Source organism: Homarus americanus, unplaced genomic scaffold (assembly GCF_018991925.1).
Source record: "Homarus americanus isolate GMGI-L3 unplaced genomic scaffold, GMGI_Hamer_2.0 scaffold32583, whole genome shotgun sequence".
NCBI classification, from domain to species: Eukaryota; Metazoa; Arthropoda; class Malacostraca; order Decapoda; family Nephropidae; genus Homarus; species Homarus americanus.
The window spans coordinates 19,309,079-19,335,708 of record NW_024713129.1 but is presented as its reverse complement, the minus strand read 5'-3'; the positions used below and the strand labels follow the sequence as shown (position 1 = coordinate 19,335,708).

General features: G+C 36.5%; 2 protein-coding genes across 7 annotated transcripts in view; one reads left to right on the top strand and one right to left on the bottom strand.

Annotated features, from left to right (window-relative positions):
• The window catches only part of LOC121868910, a 34,302-nt gene extending 16,187 nt beyond the window's left edge, over positions 1-18,115 (bottom strand). The window contains exons 1-7 of one of the 2 annotated variants that reach the window (XM_042369948.1): positions 17,812-18,115; positions 14,619-14,834; positions 14,200-14,362; positions 11,439-11,576; positions 10,743-10,862; positions 3,111-3,200; positions 297-531 (exon numbers count right to left, since the gene is read on the bottom strand). In XM_042369948.1, the coding sequence (XP_042225882.1) occupies positions 297-531; positions 3,111-3,200; positions 10,743-10,862; positions 11,439-11,576; positions 14,200-14,362; positions 14,619-14,834; positions 17,812-17,846 (997 nt within the window). In that variant the 5' untranslated portion in view covers positions 17,847-18,115. The remainder of the gene's footprint in view (positions 1-296; positions 532-3,110; positions 3,201-10,742; positions 10,863-11,438; positions 11,577-14,199; positions 14,363-14,618; positions 14,835-17,811) is intronic. The other variant, XM_042369954.1, reaches the window with a different exon arrangement.
• A 561-nt stretch (positions 18,116-18,676) lies between these two features.
• Positions 18,677-26,630, top strand: part of LOC121868893 (serine/threonine-protein phosphatase 2B catalytic subunit 2-like) — a 303,013-nt gene continuing 295,059 nt past the window's right edge. For 4 of the 5 annotated variants that reach the window (XM_042369915.1, XM_042369897.1, XM_042369907.1 and 1 more), the window contains exon 1: positions 18,677-18,849. In XM_042369915.1, coding sequence (XP_042225849.1) covers positions 18,792-18,849 — 58 coding nt within the window. In that variant the 5' untranslated portion in view covers positions 18,677-18,791. The remainder of the gene's footprint in view (positions 18,850-26,630) is intronic. The other variant, XM_042369932.1, reaches the window with a different exon arrangement.

The following is a 26,630-nucleotide window of genomic DNA, read 5'->3' as shown; positions in this document are numbered from 1 at the left end:
AGAAGCTAATTGGTCCGCTAATGGTTTCCAAAGTTAGCGAAAATGCTAATCCGCTAACGAGAAAGTTAGCTTCGCTAATTAGTGGTTAGCGGATTAGCGGAACCGTGCCCACCACAGATATCCACCATGACAAGTATTATAACCCCACCATGACACACATACACACTCACTAACTAAAATACCTGAACAGTATGTGTACCTTAAAGGAAAGACATTCTCAAAAAAAAATAATAATAATTAATGTACTGTACTGTAATTTGCTAAATGAGCAATAGTTTCATAACTTATTTCCTTACCAATAACAGCTACTCCATAGCCATACTGCTTCTTGCCCATCCTGTAGGAGCAAGTGGGAACCGTCACTTCATGTAGCTTATCTTTGAGTATTTCAAACTTCCAAATTTTTCCTCTGTCTTTGTCTTTGAGAACTCGAAATTCTTGAGCATGTGCCTTTTCTTTTGTGCCAACAAAATGGAAAGAGTCATGTTCGTGCCCAGAGAATATGAAGGATGGATGTTGTTCCAATACTTTCTGCAAGAGATAAGTCTCAAGTATTCTTGTGAAAATCATCATAAACCAACATATTGTAAAAGAAATTTGGCCTACCTAATATACAGTAAGTACTGTACAGTGTTCACCAACAACGGAACTCTGAAAAAAAAACTGTTATACACATACTAGCATATTTTTTCCCTGTATTTTCTCTAAGTTTATCTATTTGAGTGACTTTAAAATGTACAGTAAATGGATATTTTAATAATACAGTACCGTACTGTACAGTACATACATTTCCTCGTGGATGCATTTTAGTTTTTTGAAATTAAGTTTCAAAAGAATTATTGGGATCAATTTTCAGTAACAATACTGTGCGAATAATACATTATGGTAGTACAGTACAGTACTGTAGTAGTAACCCAGAAATAAGATTATTATGAGTGTAGAACAATATGTGTAATACAGTTTTTTTTTGAGAATGATGGCCATTGTTACCAAAGATAGGTACTATAAGTGAAGAGATAATTGACTTGAAACATCTTGGACTTAGAAATTTCTAGAAAATTTTGATGTTTATACTAAAAAACAAATCAATGAAAAAAAAAAATAAAAAAATAAATAAAAAATATATATATATATATATATATATATATATATATATATATATATATATATATATATATATATATATATAATACTGTTGTAATAAAAGCTACTGATTTATTTATGAAAATTGCCATTTTTTTTTAAATACAGGTACTGGTATATAAATTCACTAGTGCTCAGAGTAAGCAAATGTTTTGTTAAGTACTATGAAGTTTATATTACTTTACACTATTTTAGATGGATTCCATACACCTATATACAGTACTGTATTTCCTCATAGATCCATCATCTGATACAAGAGGCTGGTGACACTTCTTGTCTAATCTCCTTGTTGCCACACATTGGGCATTTGTCATTTTAAAGCCAATCATGGATTCCTCAGTAATGGTCTTGCCAAGGAACATATCCTACATGAACGGAGAGGGCAAGCAGTATTCTTATTTGAATATGTAGCATACTGCTCTGGATGTATGACATACTGTACTGCTAAATACATATATGACATGCTACTTTGATTATGTGACATAATACTTCGAATACATAATACTGTACTGCTTTGAGCTTTGAATACATGAAATACTGCTTATTATGTGACATGCTGCTTTGAATACAGTACATAATACTGCTTTGATATGTGACATACTAATTTGAATACATGATACTGTTTTGAATACGGTATGTGATGTCAGACTTTGAATACATAATACAATATTGTTTTGAATATGCAACATACTGCTTTGAATAAGTGATACAATGTTCTGAATACACATTGTACTACTTTGAATACAGAAAAAAGGCAATGAGGTAAACAGAGATAATTATTTATACTGTACAGTACAGATTATTGAGAAAGTTCTAACTATGACAAAAGGACTACTGTAATGTGTATCAAAATAAGAGTAAATGGCACTTTAAATGTATAATCCTTACCTGTTATATTAATTTTAAATTACATATCAATACATACTGTACATATTAATCCAATGTTAAAAATGGTACAGGTTGACAATCCCTTATACGAAATCCTTGGGGCCAGAGGCATTTTGGATTATTACAGTATTATTATTATATTCCCCAGGCCCCGATGTGAGTCAGTGATTTATGCCCGGGTGGGCTAATCCCTGTTTTAAAAAAAAAAAAAGCCCCACAAAAAACTTGCGGTTTTTAGAGCTTTTCGGTTTTCGGAATTTCGGATAAAGGGTTGTCAACCTGTACTTTAACTACAGTAAGCTTTGGAAAGATGAGTACAGTATCTAGGATATAATATAGACCTGTGCCCAGGTGGGTTGATACCAGTAAAAATAAAAATAATAAACAAAAATAAAAACAAACCTTCATAGAAAAATATCTGAATCTTGGAAAAACCGAGAAAGCCAGTCTCAAGAATACAGTATAGGGGAAACTATTGTCACTACAGTGGTAGGGATTGAGGTTCAAGTAACTAATGGAATAGAAGATGGAGAAATATAGGGAAGATCCATGACTGTGTCAGGGAGTTGCATTATCCATACTGTACATTATTATCTACAAGGAGTATATACCATCTGGGATGTTATATCACTACAACAATTATTGGCATCATTCGTCCTAAAAAAAATTGAGGTTCAAGTAACTAATGGAATAGAAGATGGAGAAATATAGGGAAGATCCATGACTGTGTCAGGGAGTTGCATTATCCATACTGTACATTATTATCTACAAGGAGTATATACCATCTGGGATGTTATATCACTACAACAATTATTGGCATCATTCGTCCTAAAAAAAAGGTTGTAAAAATACTATATATATATATATATATATATATATATATATATATATATATATATATATATATATATATATATATATATATATATATATATATATATATATATATATATATATATATATATATATATATATATATATATAAAACAGGCACAAAATAAAAATTTTACATGTCTCAGTCCTTCATAGAAAAAATAATGGTGGTTAGTCATGCATAAATGATCATGACAAAAGAATACCAAATCTGGTGGAGCATATTCCAACTGGTCAACACGGCTGAGGCTCAAACACGCAATCCAGCAATGAGCGTAACTGCATAAGTGACAGTCCTGTAAGATTTATTCTTCATTCTTATCTATTTTAAACATACTGCATACAGTTTCCCACACCAACTCCATATATATATATATATATATATATATATATATATATATATATATATATATATATATATATATATATATATATATATATATATATATATATATATATATATATATATATATATATATATACAGTTAACCCTCGCTTTACGCGGTCAAATGAACCCACGGAGGCCCGTGTAAAGTGAGAAACGCGTAAAGTGAACAACATAACATATGGGATTAACTGAAATAGAGACCGGGCCGACCCCCAAACTCCACTTTTTCCCGACACAATACCTATGTTCTAGTGAAAATAATATATATATATATATATTATAAATATTTTTATTTTCAGAGGCAACTGAATTACAAAGACTGAGAGAGAGCTTATGTACACAGGGTGACCTTACAAAACATGAGGCAAGGTAAAAAAAAACATGACATCCACTAATCCACACACCAACCACACAGCAAACATAAGAAGAGATTATAAGAACGGGTGACATAACTAGTCATGTCACGTCAGGTAAAAAATATGAGACCCACTAATCATCTACCTTACAAGCTTTCAAAGCATTTTTAACCTTGGGCCACTGACAAATAAATTTGTGTAACATATTATCAGTTTTGTCCTGACCATCACTAAGGTTTAAAAAATACATTTCTCTAATCAAACTTGCTTCAACTAGAAGTCTTTCTGTGACACATGATGACTTATACACTTCTAAACTGTTTTCCCAATCTATGGGATGATTATTGTTCCTTATATGAACGAAAAGTGCACTGCTTTCAGATGCTGTTCTAATATTGTACTTGTACACTTATTTCACTTGTACACAATGAACCATGTAAATTAATAAGTTTTGATGTAAATTCACTTTTCACTAGAGTACCAGTGAATGCCCTACTTTCATTCCTTAAAGATAAGTTGCCTCTGTTTGATTTAACTATTGAACATGATACATTTCTCAAATTGATAAGAGTTATGTGTTACTGACAATGTTTTTAGAGCAAATGGAAAGTTTTACAAACAAATATTTGGCATGAGCATGGATAATTGTCTTTCTGCTCCATTAGCCTGTATTTATATGATTTTTTTTGAGGCTAGATTACTACCAAACATAGGTGACTTTATTCCTCCATGGCATAGATATGTAGATGATGTGCTTTGTCTATGGCCTAGAAACAGTGACCCAATGTAATTTTTAGACAAGCTTGATTATCTTGTCCCTAGTATTAACTTCAAAATTGAAAGAGAGATAAATACAGTAGATCCCTTCCATTTCTTGATATGCCTATTGTGAGAAATGGACATAACTATAAATTTAAGGTGTACAGAAAGCCTACACAGGTAGATAGCTTCATACATTTTTTCTCGAGTCACCATGAGTCTACCAAAATGTCAGTTTTCTGCTATGTTTTGAGATGTTTACGTATTTGCAGTGTTGTACATGTCAATGAAAAAAAGTGGCGCCATCAGTGTAAACGGCCGAGAAATTTTATGCCGTCAGCGTTGGCGTAAACGATTTCATAAATTGAAGCCGTTAGCGTCAGTGCCAACACCTAGTGCCAACGAGTTTTCAGTGACGTACAAATGCAGCCCCGAAACGCGTATTCTCTTGTGTATGGGAGTAACATATGCAAAATCAAAAAATATTCATTCATTTTTAATAATTTATTATGATTTATATTACAGTATATCATTTTAATTTTTCATTTGTTCCCCCGCAAGAATACTAGCATCTCAAAATGCTTGTCGCTAATTCTGCTGTGCTTGGGCCTCAAGACGTCCTTACCCATGGAGAACATGCGCTTCATGGGAGCACTAGAGGGGATGGGGGTGTTGTATTTGATGGAAAACTCCCTCATGGCCTTGTTGGGGAAGGTGTCCTTGTCGAAAGTTTTTTCAAAGGTTTCTCCTCCAGGAAACGCTTGAAAAGGTCACTGTCTTTTTCATTCCTGCGGGGGGTCTCATACAGGGCCTGGAACAATTCGTCCTCCACGTCATGGTCTTTGTCGTCTCCCTCACTGCTGCTGCTGCTCTCAGTCACGTGCACGGACTTCTCCACCAACCTAGACAGCTGGTTGGTGGCCCTTTTCCGACTTAAAAATTTAAATCTGTAGAAAGCTATGCGGGCGGAGGGCATGACAAAATTTTTCCCGTTTGTCTTTATAACAAGATAATTGAAAATTGAACTTGGAAAAATAGAAAATTTTAGAAGTTGACTAACAGAATGACGCTCCACTCGGGTGAAAAGTTGACTACGTCACTTGTAGCGTCATCTGCCCCAAAAATTGATGGCGTCAGTGTTAACAAAAAATTGCCGCCATCCATTGACGGCGTTAAATTAACGGCGTCAATGTACATCACTGCGTATTTGTGACTCTGAATCTATTGAAGAAGAACTGCAACACATTCAGTCCATTGCACAAAAACTTGGGTACCCTTCATTGTTTGTTGAGCGTTGTTTTTTAAAGGGTTAAACAATCCTTTTATTCTACTCAAACTAGGCAAGTTCCTACATTTAAGAATATAAGTGTATAAGTTCAGGATGATGCATGAAAATTAAGAAATTGGAGTTGTTCATAAGTCACAGTAAATAGTCCAAGAGACAGAAAATAGGATTTGCATAAATGCAGCTTATATAAACAAGTACAGTACAGGAAAGCCTCCGATAACGACAGTTCTACTAATGACGATTCATATTTACGCCCCTGGTTAATTTAGGACCCAATTCAATTTACACCATTATTTTCTTCGTATTTATGACAAAATATTATACAAATAAAGTAAAATTACATTTTCATACAAATAATAACTAAATCCCAATATGTATTATAAAAAAAAAAAAAAAAGCCTTGCGCACGGAGGCTGCTGGGCTTGTGAGTGGTGACGCCAGCATAAACAGTCGCAGCTGGCAGGAACCTTAGTTTTCACGCATCTAAATAGGAAAAGAACAAAAACATTCTCAGGTTTCTTGAGGCAGTTTTTGCTTCCCTATTCAACATGAGTAAGAGAGCAAGTGATGGTAGTGCTGGTTCAGAAGGTAAAAGAACGTGTATAAGATTAGCCGAGAAGCTAGATGTGTTAAAACGATATGAAAAAGGTGAGAGGTCTGTGGATATTATATGGAGCAAGCAATGAACATATTTTCTGAAGTGGATCCATTAACAGAACGAAGCATTAAATAAACAGGGACGTGAAAAATGCATATGACCTCTACATAATAAAGATGTGCTGTACTGTATAATGAGAAAAGAAAGCGGCTGTGAAAGGTTCTTTCGACAGCTTTATTATTCGAAGGCCTAAACCACCAACTTCAGCTACATCATCAAATTCAGCATCATAAGTAGCTTCAACAACAACTTCAGGTTCAGTAATAGTTTCAGCAACAGCTATGATATCTTTATGGAAAGCTTCAGCCAGATTTGAACCTGATAACTTCGTCATCTGAGTAAAAACTCGCACAATAGCCATTGGGTGTCCTTATGTTTTAGACTTTACCACCATTTGTGAGTAGAATTTTTGTTTTACATTAGTAAGTATTATTTAAAACATATATGAACAGTAATAAGTGTTGCTTTCATATTCTTATTTAGACAAATGATGATGTTTTCACATGTACGCACTTACATACGATGGTGTTCCCATTCTATTTTGTTTTTTCTTTACCATTAATGGTTAGCTACTTCTATTGTTCCATTTATTAACATTAAATAACATCACGTAAAACATACATATTCATTTTTTTGCATTAATTTTACTACAGCTACAACCAGGGTCTTATTTTCTTCAGTTTCTTATGTAGAACCATTGTCATTCGTCACGGGTGTTAGAAAACACTTGAAAACAATGCTGTCTCCTCTCTTCTTGTGTGTTATAATATTTTACGTATTATTAATGAATTGCATTGTTCATTTCGCATATACAGGTAGTCCCCGACTTACGACTGCTTGGACTTACGTCCACCGGTACTTACGACCTGCTCTGACCTTTCGACCGTCGTGACATACGACCACTGCAGTCGTGACCAAAAATATTTTCAAATGACGTGCGCATTTTCTATACCAAAACGTTTCGATCCAGGCGAGAGCGTGGCTGGCTCGGGTCACCGCGTGGGTACAGCTTCCACTCAGTGGAGCGCTTAGTTGGTGTTTGGCTATCGTATCCTAGTGATCGCGCTGTAAACTTTCGTTATTATCGTATTTAATTGACTTTATAATGACTAGAAAGCGTACAAGTGAGAGTGCTGGTGGTGCTCCAAAGAAAAGGAGACAGGCAATTACTTTTGAGATGAAAATGAAGATAATAATGCAGCATGAGAATGGGAAAACAGTGGCAACAATCTCACGCGACCTAGGTTTCTCGCACTCGACCATATCCACCATTCTGAAGGACAAGGAACGTATTCGTGATGTAGTGAAAGGAACAACACCTATAAAGGGAATGATAATTTCGAAGAATAGACAAGGTCCTATTCACGATATGGAAAAATTATTGGTGGTATGGATAGAAGACCAAATACAGAAGCGTGTACCCTTAAGCCTTCTAACCTTACAGGCTAAAGCAAGAAGCCTGTTCCAAAGCATGAAGGAGCAGGCAGGAGATGAATGTGATCAAACTTTTACAGGAAGTCAAGGGTGGTTTGATAGATTTAAAAAACGCTACAGTCTACACAAAGTTAAAGTGAGTGGAGAGGCAGCTAGTGCTGATGTTGGTGCTGCCGAAGCGTTTAAGGAGGAGTTAGATGAAGTGATTGTGGAAGGGAATTATTTGCCTGAGCAAATATTCAATGTGGATGAGACTGGATTATTGTGGAAGCGCATGCCTGAGCAGACATACATCCACAAAGAGGCGAAAACAATGCCAGGATTCAAGGCATTCAAGGACAGAATTACACTTCTGTTGGGGGGGAATGTTGCTGGTTTCAAGCTAAAGCCCTTCATGATCTATCATTCAGAGAACCCCAGGGCTTTTAAACATGTCAGCAAGCACACACTGCCAGTGTTTTATCGCAGTAATAAGAAAGCCTGGATGACCCAAGTACTGTTTGAGGATTGGTTCATGACTTGTTTCATTCCACGAGCCAAGGAGTATTGTCTGCAACAACGGATTCCATTCAAGATTTTGCTGATTTTGGAAAATGCTCCGGGACACCCACCACACCTGGACGACATGCACCCTGATGTTAAGGTAGTGTACATTCCACCTAACACTACCTCTGTCATCCAACCCACGGATCAAGTGCTATTGCTGCCTTTAAAGCGTATTATTTACGCACGACCTTCGCTCAGGCTGTTGCTGCTACTGAAGGTGAGAAAACGCTCAGACAGTTTTGGAAGGAGTACAACATTTTGCCATGTATAAAGAACATTAGTACAGCATGGGATCAGGTTACAAAACAGTGCATGAACATATATGGAAGAAAGTCCTGAAAAGATATGTGAACACTTTTAGAGGATTTAATGAAACTGAAGTTATTTCGGGTATTAGTAACAAGATAGTGGAGTAAGGTAAACAGCTTGAGTTTGAAATTGATAATGAAGATGTTGCACAGTTGGTTGAAAATGTAGCAGAAGAGCTCAGTAATTAGGATCTTATTGAACTAGATGCACAGAAAATTGTAGAGGAAGAAGAGAGACAAAATGTAGAAGAAGAACCTGTACCCCCCAAAAAGTTTTCAGTGAAACAAATGGCAGAGGCATTTGCTACAATTAATAAAGGAATGCAAATGTTTGATAGCATGGATCAAAATTATGAGCGTTATGCCAAAGTTGACAGAATGATCCAAGATGCACTTGCTTGCTAAAGAGAATTTCAAGACTGAAAAGAATAAAGAGAATTAAATACCTTCCTAGTAATAGCAAGATGGGAGAGGAAGATGTGTCGAGTGCCCCTGCATGGGAGCAACTGGCTTCCTCTACCTATCTACATGTATCAATATAGCCTTTCCTTCATCTAAAACAAGACAACAAATATAATATTCTCCTTGAATATCTTGTTTCTTCTCTTGAGGTTTTTTCATTTAGCTGGATCACTGAAGTGCATTCTTCTCTGCCACTCTGCACTCAACATCCTGGCAACTGGTCTTCACAGCACTTTCAAGATTCTAAGATGTAATTATATCACTCAAACAAGGGTACAGGACATGCTAAAAATTTATGAATATAGTATTTAATTGCTTACTCAACTACTGAAGCTTATGCTAAAAAAAAATAATTGATAAGAAAGAGGGGTAAGTCACGAAAGAATACAAAAGATCATATACGATATATGCCCCCACCCGAAAACTGCTGCAATGTACTACAAAAATTATATAGGTTAGTAACACCCTAAACATCCCAATTAAGAATTTGCTATTAACATCTATAGCTTTACTCATGGCCTTAATAGATCATACATACACCCAACCAAGATGCTGATTACGGTAGATATTTGAGTACTGAATAAATAATTAAAAGTTAAAATTTATTATTAAGCAATAAAGGCAATAATTTTTTTTTAAATTACAGGTATTTTACAACTACTGTACCTACTCATTCAAAAATAATGTAATCTTGTAGTAGTTTTACCAAGAAAACATTAACCAAGCCTTATACAGTACTGTATATTGTTCTCAATTTCCTTGTATCCAGCTTAATTTCAAGTACGTACTATACAGTAAAACTAACACAATTTGGAATAATAGAGGCACTATCCTCGCCAAGATTACGTAAACAAAATTGTAATTAAATGTGTATGGCGGCGCCTACAAAGTTGACCTCTGGCTTACTGTAGCTGTAATTTCATCAATGGTTTTGTATTCAGTATTAATGTTTGTCTACAATGAATAGGTTCATGCATTCATTCATTCATAGTATCACTGACAAATCTTCTCTTTTCATGATATTCAGCAAGGTAGTAAAACTGGGGGAGGGGTAGAAGCAGTCTCATTTACCCGGTATTCCTTGTTCCTGAGTAACTACACTCAATCTTTCCTTTGCTATTTTACCAAAATCATCCGTTTCTCCTCTTATAAACCTTTTTCTGCTACAGCACAGGAAGGCTCAAATCAAGAGTAACCAAGAATCTCCCTCATTTGCTGCCCTGTGTTTTTAACCATCTTGCCAGGAGTGTTTCATCATTGTTTTTACCCCCACAACATGGCCTCAAGATCTCCCTCTGGTTCACCTACACACACACACACCAGCAGCCAGTCCATCCCTAGTCACCATAAAGTTTTCTAATATCTAGTCATGACTCTAATGCTAGTAAACTATACTCAAAAAAATTGAGAGGTAAGATAATTTTTTCACTAACTGGCAGTTGTTGTTCTAATAGAATCTGAAGAAGGTTGTCATTCTAGAAAGCCTCAAAGTTAAAAGACCCTTCCCTTAATAAATGCCAGTTTTAATGCACTACATTACATGCATTATCTCTGAAGAAACATAAAACCACAATAGCTCTATTCTTAAGTAGACATTAACCTATTAATAAAGCCTGATCATGAATAAAATGTCACATACCTCCTTTATTTTTGTCCTGGTTATGGGTAGTAGAGGTATGTGAGAAAGAAGAATGCGTACTCTGTCATCCTCTTGTGGCAGGACTGGGGTTATGACATTGTTGTCATCCATCACACGAACCTGTAAAAACACCAGAAGTAAATAATAAAGAGGTGAGATTAAAAGCAAGTTATTCTGTCTCAGGCCATCATAACAGAATATGAAGCTGCAGGTGCACAATACACTCATCCTATGCTGCATGAGACTCACTCCACACACTGCGTTGGTGGTTCCATTAGCTGAGAAAAACCACGTAAGTTGAGGCAATTTTCTTGGTTCACTGTTCAATATTATATGGCAGTAAGGTGAATTCATGGAAGTATAATTTGTGTAAGTTGAGGGTTAATTGTAATCATTACTAATTTCAAGAGGTCTAAAACTGATCCCTTACAAGAAACCACAATTACTGATTATATAATTACTAGCAGAGCACACCAACTGTTCAATTGCTGTGAATTTAAGAGATTTTACTGCATTACCCAAAAGAATATTCCCAACAACTTTCAAAAAATTTCTCTATCAAATATAAGACTGAAGTCTACAGACAAACACAAACATCTGGACTATGCTAAACATATTCTGATCACAAATCTCATTATTTAATGTTGAATAAATACAGTATGTGAAATTTCAATTACAGTACTATACTGTACTTACTTGGATGAAGTCGACAAATTTATATTGCAAAGTATTTGATTGATTGAAGAATGAGAAGAATCTCTGAACTTTGTGTGGTGTGACCCGGTCAATTCCCTCTCCACCAATGTCGTTGTCTCCAGGAACATATATAACATGCTATGGAAACAGAAGTACTATGTAATATTTACATGTCCAAACTAGATCAATAAAAAGATAAACTCTTATATAGTATCTATTCTTAATTCTCTTTTTAACAAAGTAGACTCCCAATGCAGTAATGCATAGGACTGTACAGTAAACCCTCAATATACTGTAATGCAATTCGATATTACGCTTTCAATATGCTGTAGTGTGGCACCCTAAATTATATACTGTAGTACAAGTACTCCCATTTTTAGTTACTGCACAGTCAAAAAACTCTGTTACAGCACAGTGTAAGAACAGAAGAATTAAATTGCAATAAATGGGCTATATTGTACATTCATCACTTGATGAGAAGTGTTTATAGTGTACAGTACATTATAGAGCATTGTGTGTTGACTGAATATTTTATTATATCCTACAGTACAATGAGCAAAACAACAAAGGAAAGAAAAATAGACACTGCTGCATCTTATGTTATCAAGATGAAAAGAAATGCTACTGTTCAGTTTAGTTTTTGAAGAGAAGATGAAAATACTATAATCTCCTTCACAGTCCCAAGAACCATACTTCTACTACCTCTAAGCAATACAGTCAACCCTCGCTTTACGCGGTCCCACTTTACGCATTTCCACGTTTACGCGGTACCCTGCCAAACATGGAATGCTCACTTTTCGCCGTGTGTGTACCCTTTTACGCGGAGAGTGGCGCGAGCAGGGTACACACAAGGTCGCCCAGTCATCAAAATATTACCGAGTTCTTCACCCGCCACCCACCACAGCCGGCCCAAGTCAGTGATAATGATAGTGAGGATATGGACTTATATGGACTTTGAGGGGTTTGACAAAGAGGCCCTGCAAGCCTCTGTGGTGGATAGTGATACAATTGATACAAGTGATACAGGTGAGGGCCAATAATCTGCCCTCTGTCTCGGAACCAACCCCCCATCCCTGTGTGCCCAGCCATCTTTTCTACTAACGTAAGTGTTAAAAAACCTAATATTATTGATATTTCTCTTAATTATTAATTGTGTGTGCATGCCATCACAAAAACAAGAAGTTAATTTTACTACAACGTAGGTATTGTGTCTGAAAAAGTGGAGTTTGGGGGTCGGCCCAGTCTCTATTTCAATTAATCCCATATGTTATGTTGTTCACTTTACGCGGGCCGCCGTGGGTTCAATTGACCGCGTAAAGTGAGGGTTCACTGTAATTTAATTTCTCATCTATAATTACTCCTCAAGTACAGTACTGTATGCAAGTGTATCAGGGGCAGATACAGTGAGGGGGGGGGGGGTTCCTGGGGTCCAGACCCCCTCTTTTTCACCAGAAAATTCCAATACTTTTCTTCAAATGTAGTACATATTGTGCTCAGGCATTTTTGTATAGTAGAAATTAATTACTACAGTATTGACCTAAGAATATCTCCTAATATCAAGTGCACATGGCTTCAAAACGACCTCAAAATGCCTACGATATTCCTCCGATTAAAAAATAAATTCGAGGGGGGGGAAGAGAGAAGCTTACAGCACCCCCAGCTGGGTGGGCTCGCTGTGCTCGTCATGTTCCCCCACCCTTTTGATATGCCTGGATCCATCCCTGTGTATACAGTACGGTAGACCCTTCGTGATTTTGACGATTCGCGGTAAGCAGATGGCGGCTAGCTTGCGAGCCTTTTCCTGCAACACAATGAGTCACCTCATGCGCCCGCAGTGTCTCCTCTCCCTCTATTCTCGCTCAACCATTGTCTGTGGTGCAGCATCTCGTGTTGTACTGTACTCTCAAAACTTTAGTGTTTGTGTGTGAAATGGCCCCTAAGAGACTGCCTAGTGTCGGTGCTAGTGATGCTAGTGGAGTGAAATGTTAAAGGCAGAAGTCAGTGTGATGACCCTGACAAAGAAAGTTTAATTATTAGATAAGTTAAAAGAAGGGATGAGTGCTGCTGAGGCTGGTTGGTTGTTTGGTATAGGTATACAGTAATGCACTAAGGTAGTATAAGTTGCTACCAGGTATTCGCGGTTTTGCCTATTCGCGCCATTCCTCGGAACCTAACCCCCACGAATAACAAGGGTTTACTGTAATGATAATTTAAGGAAAGAAACCAAGATAATATCACAATATTGTTATCATACAGCTGGCAGGAACTATTCAGGAGGTAAATTTATCATTAGCTGTTAATAGAAAATAATTGTCCTCACTATTTTCAACGATGCATCATATATTGTACAGAAACAATATCTGCTCAATGAATTGTTTTTAAATTCAGACAAAGTTAATCTTTTTTATTCAGTCTACCAGTATTCATTTCTTGCAACAACTGTAAATCAATGCTTCTAATTTTTTCATACAGTGAGCTTCTCATATTCTCATGAATATGTAAATGCACATATTGAAAAAATGTCTCCACAAAGATAAGCTGCAATTTAACTTATTTTTTAGTTGATACTAATTATGTATCCTTTCTTTCCTCGTGAATCAGAGCTTTCAAACATTTACAATTATAGCATCGACAAAAGCCGGCCAGCCAAAATAAATGTCCACACATGGAGTTGTGCGAGTAATCAACTCGGTGAAAAATTGACCAGACTGCTGTGTAATGATAGCATAAAGCATGCAAGGTAGTTAAAGGAGATTATTACCTTAACATAATTCGGAATATCCATCAGATTTTTGAAGCTGTGAACTAACGAATAAAAGTTATCATCACCAGCAATGCTTCCATCATTTAAAAGGTCACCTAAGAACACAACAACTTCAGGCTTTGTTCTCCACAATGCCAGGTGAAATCCACGACTAATAAATCTGAAAAATAGATCAAATTAACAAGATACATCAAAACAATAGAGAAATATGGTATTGTTAGTTTCAAGATAACATAATTGATATACAATACACCAATTTCACAAGTAATGTACCTGCACTGTAATTTTTACTTCAAAAGAACAAACATTATAACTTAAGTTCAGTACATTACCTATATTTCAATGTAATATAGAGAAGAAAACATGTATAATCAAGGTATTTTGTATTAAAACTAAGTACACTGTATTTTATTTACCGGTTAGCATCCCAAGTTGTGATTATGCTAAATGGGAAGTGAGGCTCTGAAGTAACACTCAGAATCTGAGGATCTGCTGCTATTAATATTCGGACACTGTCTTCACTATCATTCGTAATGACTGGCCAGTTAGAGGCTGTGAAAGCACATGAGATCCACTCATTCATTAACACCACACATGTTATGAGTATCACAATGAAACGATTTCTTGTGACTCTGAAAGATGAGAAAAAGTTTTAAAGTGGAGCCAGTCTTGTCAAAAATAAAGAACATAAACATCAGAATATATAAACCCAGGAAATGTAGTAAATTTAAAACAAAGTAAGAGCAATCAATAACATTATCAACAAACAATTCTAATATAAATACATTAAGTCCCTGGTTTACAATAGTGTCTTGACCGATACATTACAGTATACGGTACTTTGGCTTATACAAGATAAGATGAACCAATTTAATCTCACGATGATGTACTGGACCCTCAATAAATAAGAATATGTATAAGGTTCCTGAAAACCTTGACAATTTGAGAATCGTTCTTTATCAAACTACAGTCAACCAATCAAAGTACTGTATCATCCTCATATCTGAAGGTTGGCAGCCACAGTCCTTCACTCTGAATGTTTTCAGCATATTTTGACCAATCTTCTAAGATTTTGCATTTGTCTGGGGACATGGTTTTAATTCATTCTTCCATTCTGGTCTCTGCTGTTGGTTGCTCACTCCATAGTTAAGGATATTTTTAAATTTACACTTTAATATACTCTATGTACAGTATAGTCAGTATTTTAAATTTATGTTCCATCCAAAAATTATCAGGAATTATTTAGGGATATAGTATATACAGGGGGTATTTTCCATTAAATAAAATTACAATAACTCATTTTAATTACACCATTTCCCATTTTCTCATGTTGCAGTTTCCAGTTTTTTGTGACATTATCATAGGATAACTGATATATAAAAGGCAGCGGTTAATTACCAGTCCTTGGAGAGACTTTGACGAGAATAGACAGGCTGTTTTGGGCAGGGTGGCAGGTCACATAATAAACACTGCTGCTTCTTCCACTAGAATTTGATCGGTTCTCTATATGCTCTGAAATTGTCGTTTATTTATGCCATTTTTTTATTGTAAGCACTTTCATTTCCTATCATAATTATTCTTTCAAAATTTCTTGTCATTCTTTTTGTGTATATATCATATGAAAATAATCTGACAGCTTCGTCGGCTATCCTAGGTCAAGATGCCTTACTGTTTACCATTGTTGTTTACCATTACTGTCTCGGCACAAAGGAAACTGTATACTTCTACTACCTACATGCACCATATACTGTACCTACATTGTGTATATCCATGCTGAACTGTATAATGACACTGTAAATAAACACGCTTAGCTATCCAATTGTAAACCAGTATGACAGTTTTGCTGAATGAATATAATTATTACCCAAGATTCTTATCAGTTGCGATTGTATTTTTTTCTATATTTTGCATGTATATCCCTATATCATTCATGAGAACACTGAACAAAATCTCAGACTCAAAATTTCCTGATGTCCATTCACGAAAAGCAACAATTCATTTCCAACCCAACTTTACGTTTTTTATGGAATTTAGGTTTGTGAGTTCTGATTGTTTTTTGTTTCTAAATTAAACTCAGTTACACTAACCTAACCAAACACTAACTAAACTTAATCTAACCTAACCTAACACTAACTAAACTTAATCTAACCTAACTTAACACTAACTAAACTTAATCTAACCTAACCTAACACTAACTAAACTTAATCTAGCCTAACCTAACACTACAGAAACGTTATCTAACCAAACCGAACACTAACTGAACTTAACCTCACACAACACTTACCAAAAGTAATCTAACCCAACACAATGAAACTTAATATAACCTAACACTGACCAAACTTAATCTAACCTAACCTAACATTAACAAAACCTAATTTAACCGGTAATTATTAACAACTGACCAGCCACTGATTTTTCAAAGAAAATTAATTTAAAAACGCTGCAATTACTGTGTTTTATAGTGGACACTGTCGTAGTTTTAGCAAATGTGTTAAAAAGTGGTTATTTCTAAATTAAACCTAACCTAACCTTTGTTGATAAGAAAAACAAGCAGCAAAAGCGTTGTTAGAAGACCTCACCAATATAAAATTAAGAAACCTACCCAACCTTACCTAACATCCTAGCCATGGGGCTCGGACCTCCGGCATATTAAACAGAAAGAACTTATTATGATATGGTGTAATTTTACGTTTTTTGTAGACGTGAGAGCCGTCGCCCAGTCCGTGTTGCTCATAAACATACATTGGCAAATGGCGTTAATTGGAGATGATTGGCTGCGTACTGCCGCATCACCGCCGAGGAAGATAAAGTGGTGCATGCCTAATCGCTTAATTATCTACCAAAAGCAGCAATTTCCCCCAAATTAACATCATATCAGAACTTACTGATTAAAATATGGTAAGAATAAAGACATCAGAACAAAGAACGTTTTGGCAGGTTAGTCATCAATATAAGCCCCAAACTGCTTTACCAATGGTTTTTGATGAGTTTTAAACACTTTTTACTTTGATTTTTATAGCAAATCTCTAGATTCTGAGATGGGAGGGGTGGCGTATCTCAGAATCTATTGATCTGCACCAGAGAAGAAGGTCAAATTCGTTCATTACACACCAAAAACCATTGGAAAAACATACTTTCGACCATCATTTCATATAGTGGCAAAAAGTGAAAATTACCGGAAAAGTTTAAATCTAACCTAACCGAGGCGGCTCCAAGTTGTTCGATGTTCTGGGTGTGTACCACCATACATAATGTGTTAAATATCTCACTTATACGTAATTTGGGCCACAAAAGTCATTGAAGAAGTGTCTTAGAATTGTCAAAATTACTGATTGCAACTATAAAATTTGCGAGATTCGTTTTGTGGCAACAAGTAAAATAATACCCTAATTTCTTTGTTTTCTTGCATACTTGTCCGGGTGATATCAGCACACAGACAGGAGCAAGTGCTTTGTTAAGGACATAGCATAGAGGAGGTGTATATTGTTCATGACATAACATGGGGTGGTGTACATTGTTCATAGTGCACAGTGTGAAGACTCCCATTAACTGTGTTACCTGAACTGTTTAACCATTTCACCTATTTTATACTAACAACAGCATTCTTACCTAGCTCGGAGGCAAGACGATATTCTGAGAATCATTTTCTTTTGTCTTTACTGAGGCCTCAGTCCTTCCAGCCCAACATAATACGTATATACTGTATCTTTAACTTCACTGTGAATTTTGACGCAGTATGCTGCGTATCTCGAACGACATTTATAAGTTGTAATAAAATTAATATTTCTGATAAATATGACACTGGTTAAAATCTTTAATACAAATGATAACACTGAAGACATATATTAAAGACACACTGACAAACAACACAGTTTGTTTGGCTCATGTGTATGTTTGTTTACGTCGCTTTGTCTAAACTAACCGATTAAGTTGTGCGTTTCCTTTCAGAAAAATCAATCTTATTCAGTATTTGCTCTAGTTGATAATTTTACATCCAATTTTAGATATAAATTATTGGAGTAGAAAATCTGTGAAACAACATTACCATGGATCAAAATTTAAGGGGAACTCTCCTAGAGATTTTAGTTTAACAAATTTATTGGCAGAGATTAATTGTTTCAATCAAAAATAATTTTTGTTCATAACCATGTACAATTTATGAAATTTTAACATGAGTGGAATTTATTATATTAAATACATTAAAGACAGTAATACAGTACGTCATCTATTAAGGTAAGTAGGATATCGAGAACTCGGCATTTCACACCAGGGACTGAAGGGAAGTGAAATATAGATATTTTTATTTCAACACTAATACATATGCAGCATCCTATACAAACTAGTGCAACACCTATGCCTTTTAAAGATTGGTTACTATTTGATTTTAGCGCGCATGGGCAGAGCCTGTGTGCGTCACGTGACTAGATACCTGCATTGATTGGCCCGCTCGGCGCATGCGCACCTCCCCCTCAGAGATAGAGCTGTTTTCGCCATTTTGGTGCAAGTTCAGTTCAGTGTAGTGACGATCGGCTTGAATCCAAGCCATCTCTGTATGTGGGTGACTAAGAGGATTATTTATTAGTGTAAAAATGAGTACTAACGCCAACAACACCAGCAAGGTGTCTACGACGGATAGGGTCATCAAAAGTAAGTACAAATAGCATTCTGTATGGATAGACAAGAATTGGGCTTCTGACTACCAATGGCGGCAAAACGTCAGCTCGCATACTTAACATGTTGTATTTCGATTGGGCGAGTGATGCAGCCGGGAACAGTGCCCCAGGATGACGCACTTATTACAGCACGATGAATTATATACGTATATGTATGCATTCATGCAAAATGGAGAACATAACAAGTGTTAGAGACTTTGTCGTCTGCTTGGCATTCCTATCGAAAATTCGTCTGCTAGCTCCAGCTGTTGATCTGTCAGCCGCAACGGCGCGAAAATAGATACTAATGATGTCGTTAGAGAATCTACACAGTTGTGGGTGACCGTCACACCCGTAGCAGTTTTGCGGATATAAAAAAAATATAACCTAGTAAATCGTATATCATATCAGTAGTTCTTACTGAGGTTAAAGTAGTAACAATTGATAATAGTAAATTAACCCGAACGACTTCACGTTGACGGCGTTTCGGAATTCCTTTGGGATAATTTTTTGGGTGGTTAGGCTGGCGGGGGTAGTTAAAGATGAGGGATAGAAGTGGATAGTTGACGCAGGTGGGCGTGGTGGTCATTCTGTAGTTCTCAACCACTCGTTGCATGGTAGCTTGACTACACCCATGGGGGATATAGGTCGCCTGCCATTAATGATCCAGGCTCAGTATTAGGGCAATTTTAGGAGATCTTGATGCTTATGTAGTAAATCACATTGATTCATATTATGTATTAAGATTAAATCGAAATTTATTTTTTTAGCTGTTTTTCTTCATGTCAATATACAGTATTTGCCGGCTCTTAGTGACAGCTATCCTGTGATTATTATTGTTCAAGATCTGGTTTGAAACCCACATTATTTTTTTAGGTTTTGACAACTTAACCGGGAATGACTGTGTCTTTGACGTGTGATTGTTTTAATTGCTGAAGTGGCAGAATATATGCATTAGGTATTGTTTTATGTACTGTAAGTGCATGGTGATAATTGACTGTAGGGTCAGTGTCTAATTGGGTAGACCTTTTTTTTAGGTAATTTTGGTACATTTGTGTTTTTTACATTTTGGTTTGAAATATGTGAACTGGTATGTTTACTCATACTTTTCATATATCTGTGTTAACGATTACTGTATATGTGTGTGTGTGTGCAATAATAATAATAATAATAATAATAATAATAATAATAATAATAAACGGTTTATTAATAGAGTTGCAGCCAGTGGCTGAAAATATACAGACTTACATTTGATTTAGACATAATGATATACATAATGTGAATTGAATACATTTACAGGGCTGTACAGTACATAAATCAAGAGTTGTTTATTATTTTAACAATAGATGGGATGGTGCTGTTCTTATATCTATCGGTGCGGGCTCTTATGGGCTGAATTTTGTTGTAGTGGCGGACTGTGCGAGTTGGGTGGGGGGCTGCAGGAGGTGGCGATGACGAGGGTGGTGCAGAAGTCCACTGCCAAACTTTTCCAGTGCTTGGTGGTGGAGGTCACTGAGGGATGGCATTTCCAGGGTGGAGAGTGTGTTGGTGTAGCCGGAGTATTCTGCGCCGAGCATGATTCTGCAGGCCCTTTTCTGTACCTTCTCTAGCTGATGTTGTTAGGTGGAGTTGAGAGAAGACGACTAGGCTGGTGACGCATACGTTAGTTTGTGTGTGTGTTTCACTTGTACAAGAAGTTGACATCATCTATTGTGTTTACTAAGTGTACGGTATGTGAGAAAAATAATGTTACACGAGTATCTCTGAGTTAAGTGTTGTTTCATAATACATAACTTCTGTATTTCAAGTACTGCACGTATGTAAGCAATGTACTGTAACATGCATTAACATATAACTGCATAAGACTAATGTGTACACTTCAGGATACATGTTTGGGTATATAAATTTCAGTACATAGGTTTTTATATTGGTGCATTTATTTCATTAACTAGATTATAATTATGCAGTTTCGTAATCCGGGCACTCAAATATATTGTACCGGTATGTGTGTCATGTCTTTTGTGTTTCATGAGTCTTTTTTTTATTGTAAATTTACACCAATTACAGTAACTTGTCTTTTTTTGACTACTGTATTAATTTTTCAAGAGATACTCAACATGTTTAGGTTAGAGGGAGAACTATCTGGCTTTCAGGTGTGTGTGTGTATGTGAGGGGTGTTGACATGGGTTTCAGTCGTGAATGTGTTGTGGGATGATCTGTTTGCCTATCAGGAAATTAGTAAAAAAATCAATCAAGACCCTCAACTAAACTCCTCCAGAAATATATACCCGTATATACCCCTATATAATTATACATGTACTGTTTACACTTCCTGGTTTTCATTTTTACTTATATTAAATTTTTGTTCTTTCGACATATATAAAAAGTTATCCTCTATTCAGATGTATAATAATATGCTTTGTATGAGAGGAAAAGTTTAGGGAATAATGATACTCGGACTCCATTAGGTTATAAAACTTGGTCAGTTAAGATCTAATATACTGTACACGGTTTGTTTCAACACCCAACCCAAAAAGGCTGAAAATGGTTATCAAATTTGGTTCTATCCACACTTAGGATTGAAAAGAACAGAAATACAAAATACTTTTAAGTTTACCCCGTATATAATTGGTAAGTCATAATACTGTAGGTAATATGAAAAAACAATAGACCCCGGCTTTGTCATCATGTTCGATATACAGTACTGTAGTTGGATGTGCCGTTCTGGTAGGCTATCAGTACCTGTCTTTTATCAGCACTAAGAGTACTGTATATCAAAAGATGTTAAATCACTTTCACTCTTGTGACGTACCCGTGCAGTCCCTCGCTGTATAACTGATGGGCTTGATCAATAAAGAACAAAATAAATTACTGTACCAGGATCATTCTGCGTGTCAACATGGCTTTCCGGTGGTGATCATGACATTTGTGGAAATTGTCGATTGTGTGCAATATATCCCTGGTATTGGAGGTTAGTGAATATTCTCGTGCACCATTTCATTCCTTTTCAAATGCTCACGCACATTTGTTGGCTCATTTGATACAGAGGAATACAGGTACAGTAATAATGAAAACTGCTCCACCTAGCAGTACGTAAGCAAATATGATTTAGAAAATATTTAAAAAATTTGCTTCTTTTTTTTTGCTTTCCTTAGATGGTGGTCAACTGTTAAAAAAATAACTCAAAGAGAATAAAAGAATCCTCTCACGTCGCACTATAATGCATTTGAAAGACAAAATTACATTGATCGAAATTTACGAATTCCTCCATATTACGCCATCCCTTCAATGCCCTTTATTCATGGATGTTTGAATAAAGTCTTGTAACATTTGCTGTAGTGAGTATTTACTGTATCTCTAGCTCATATGTGTCAAACCGAGTGTAAGAATGAGTTGAATGTCAAGTCGAGTGTATGAATGGGTTGTACTTGTACCGGTATGTGTCAAGCCAAGTGTAAGGAGGAGTTAATGACAAGCCAAGTATAAGAACCAAGTTCAATGTGTCAAGCTGAGTGCAAGAATATGTTACATAAATGTCAAACTGATTGTACGAATTGGTTGAATGTGTCAAGCCGATGTGTAGGAGTAGTTTAATGTCAAGCCGAGTGTACAATTGGCTGAATGTGTCGAGTGTAAGAATGAGTTGAATTTATAAAACTGAATGTAAGTAGCAGTTTGAATGTACCGGTAATTGAGACAGTATACATTAGAGTTAAACAAGTGGAGAGTGTATGTGAGTTGAACAAGTCACTGTGTGAGTTGAGCGAGTGTACATGTATTTGAGTTGACAGAGTAACGGAGTGTAACGTGAGTCGAATGTGTCAAGCCGATTTATGAATGAGTGTCAGGTTGGGTTTCAGTGGGCGGTCTACATTCGTGAAAGTTTCTCAGCTGATGAACACTCGTCGTGGCCAGTGTGAGAAACATGACTGTGGCCTTGATCTTTATTGTATTGTGTAATTACTATGTCAACCACAGATTTTTGTTTTGTAGTGTTTGTTTTTTTGAAGTACAGTATGCAAGTAGGAAATTAATTTCTTCTTTGTAGTGATGTTAAGCCTGAAAATTACATCCTGATTAATTTTTCCCTCGTATGGCAATTTCAATTGTGCTGTTTCTGTCCCATGACTGACAGCTACAAGGCTTTATTTTCGTTATGTGTTAGCAACATGTTCTTTCCATTGGTCATTTGGAACATCGTTTATAAGCTGTTTTTCTTCCCTTTGTGGTGGCACGTCCTGTTCATATACTGTTGGGTCACCTCTTCCATACCTGTCATGGACTGTTCCAGACAGAGATCTCAGATTGTTTACCCGCCCAGATTAACAGGCAGCAAAGTCAAGCAGGAGAAAGATATTGGCCATAGTACTATAAACCACATGTGCCTCATGATCAGTCAGTGGATGCATCCGGGCAGGTCTACGTTTTTTTTTTTTTTTTAATTTCTCTAGTGGTTTTGACCATTAGAATAATTGCAGTAGGTGAACAATTTAAAGCTTGACTTGAAGTTAATTCCACTGATAATATCTTCACATGAATTAGAAACATCTATCATGGAAGGTGAAGATACGAGCATACTGCTATGATGTAAATTCCTTTTCATTGACGTTTTTGGGTACAGCTTGGATGAATGGTGTAATGAATGGGCAATGCCCAAATTACTGTACCCGGGTTTTAGTCGAGAAATTGCCGCTATGGACGAATAAATTTGGTATGAGTACACTTCCAATTACGAGGGAAATTAAGGCTATGAGCCCCTGGGAATGTTGGCATAGACACTGTGTACTTATGGAAAAGATCCCAAGTAGGATATTTGATGGTGAATTAAAGTAGGAAGGATGTTCGATTTATTCATGTTGTGCCAGATAGGTTTTCAAATAAGTGGTAGTTTAGGATGGTGTTATGGAGTAGGAAGAAGGTTGGTCCTTTGAATACTTGTCAGATGTGGCCGATATACATTGGTGTTTAATTATAACAAGCACTGGTGTTTGGTTTAATAAGCACTGTTGTAAAGATAGTGTTTCCATCTTAGGGCCAGGATGTGTATTTCGCTTTGTTCGATACTGAACATGTTTTAGGCACTACTGTGGGTGGGTGTGAGATTACATTACATTTACAGAAGTATTATGATGTACACTGCTTTTCCCTAAATAAAAAAGTTCCTCAAACAGGTGGTACATTATGGAGTTAAATACACATCTACGCGTTGGCAAATCCTTTCAACACACGAGCTGTACCTGGTATCTATTAAGTTTAGAAATTGGTTGGTAGTAATGGTGGACAGCGGTGGTGAAGGGTCAGGGGTGAGGGGTGTGCTCCTCCCACCTGCCGCTCACCACCAGGGTGTCGGCCACACCTACTGCCGCCAGCAGGTGTTGTCTGCCTTATATGGCCAGATTTCACCTGGAGAGAACCACATTAGACTTTGTAGTGTTGCTCGTCTATTTTGGCTGTTTATTCTTATTTGGAATTGAATTCAAGAATTAATTGTGACTTTGTTCATGGTACAGCCAGATATCACACGAAGAAAACTGCAGAGGACTTGCTTGCGAAACTGATTCGGTTGTAAATTGACTTCGATTTAAATCCTGTTAAGTTTGGGTGTGGTGTCTATTGCAAGAATCAACTCCGAGGAGACCACCGAGGGCTTTTTCTTTAATTGCTAAACCATTTTAGTTGTTTATTTTTGAGACTGAAAACAGATATGACAGGGTGAGGTTGTTGTTTACAGTATATTCAGTATTGCAACAGTTCACCCCAAGTCATCAACAGAGTACCCTCTTTAATTGTTTGACAATTAATTAATTATTTTAATTGAATATTGATTCAACAAATTTGAAGATGTTCTCTGTCTCATGGGTAAGTATTACCACGAAGGAGCTACAGAAGACATTGACTTTGTATATTTTAGTTGTGTATTTATTGAAAGTAAGTAAGAGTTTTTGTCTGTAGTCTGCTTTTCTTCAGAATCGCAGGCTTGATGTTCATTCAAATTTGGAGCGTAATGGATAGATTTCGAAAAGCAGTATGGTTTAAGTACTCGAAAGTAAATGATGAACATATAAATTGATTTAGAAAACCAATTTGACTAATTTCATAAAAACATTCAGCTCAAAATGGAATTCGATTTGAAGAACGTGTGAAAAGGTGTATCTTGAGTTCGATATTAATAAAAGGACCAGCGTAAGTAGATGGAAATAGAACTAGACGAGAAGTATGAGAGCTAAGCCACCAAGTGTTCGAGTAGGCTGATACAAGAAGGTAATCTTGGGTTGTAACAAGTAGCTGTCGTAGATGTCCAGCCATTTTAAATACAGTACTTATTTAAAATGGTATAAGGTAGAAGCATCTCGGTGATACGCCGTTATTCAGTAAGTGTTTAGCTCTGTAAGAAGATTAGGAATAGATTTAATGAAACCGTTAGATTAAAATCGATTTAAAGAATCAGTTCAATTCAATTTCAATTGTTTATTCCTTGATAGAGGAAGCGGGATCCTAGTGCTGTCACTAGGTACCCCTGTACAATAACACCAGAATCATCTGGCAAGTGTGACAAGTATATACAGTATAAATATTATAAAGGGGCTTACTAAAGCCTAAGGAAGGAAGGAAGGATATTCCTTTAACACATAATCAATGTTATTTACATAATATCGTGTCTCCGTCAGGGGGTCGTGGAATGGTGGTCCAGCAGGCGCCTCGGAAGCGTTGTGTGTGGGAACATAAGAATGGAGGAAACTGCAGCGGGCCTATTGGCCCATATTGGGCAGTCCCATTTACGCCCAACCCCTATCGCTCATATATCCATCCAACTTATGTTTGAATCTATCCAGCGTATTCGAGTATGGTGATGTTTGGTAACTTGTTCCACTCGTCTACTACTCTATTTCCAAACCAATGTTTACCAATTTCGCACCTAAATCTAAATTTGTCGAATTTAAAACCATTGTTACGAGTTTGCTCCTGGTTGGATAGTACCTTTGTTATGTTCTCTTTGTTTAGCCCTGACTTCCATTTATACACCTCTCTTAGGAGGTAGTGGATAAGGGTGCGGCTGTCGGGTCTTCTGCATAATGCACAAGAGCGTTGCTCAGGGGATGCGGGGATACCAATCTCCCAAGCAAAGTCATACCCAATGATGATACGAAGAATGTTTCATTACCGATACCTACTGGAAACTACGCCACAGCAAATCGAGGTTGCTCACGATGTGTTGGGTGTATACATTTATGAAAAAAGAATCTTCAAGAAGTTGGTTAACTCCTTAAGACTGTAAGCAAAACAAATCGTAGAAATTGATGACTTCAATTTGTCAGTGTTTGAAACCGCAGACAAAAGAACATCTTAGCAAATCGAGCCCGAAGTAACTATCTTAATGTTTTCTTTTATATTCAACTCCGTTAACATGGACTTCAGGGACCAATTTAATTAACCCAATCAAAGGAAAGAAAGAAAACAGGGCAAAGATGCAGTATAATGGAGCAACATTGAGTTCAGATAAAACCAACCAAACCTAACGATCTTACAATTACTTTATATACTGTATGTGGTTTAGGTTCGTTTTGTCTGTCGTCATTAGTGTGGAAATTTTATACATCCGTGAAGAAAAAAGATCGAGACGACGTTGCCCAACCATTGGTAAGTAGTATTGAACATATGCCCATCTCATCCCCTTATCTGCGGTGGTGGTGTAATGGTGACGGCGGCGGCGGGAACTTTCAAATGTATACGGAACCGAGGTCACTGCCACCAACCAAGACTCACCTCCGCCATAGT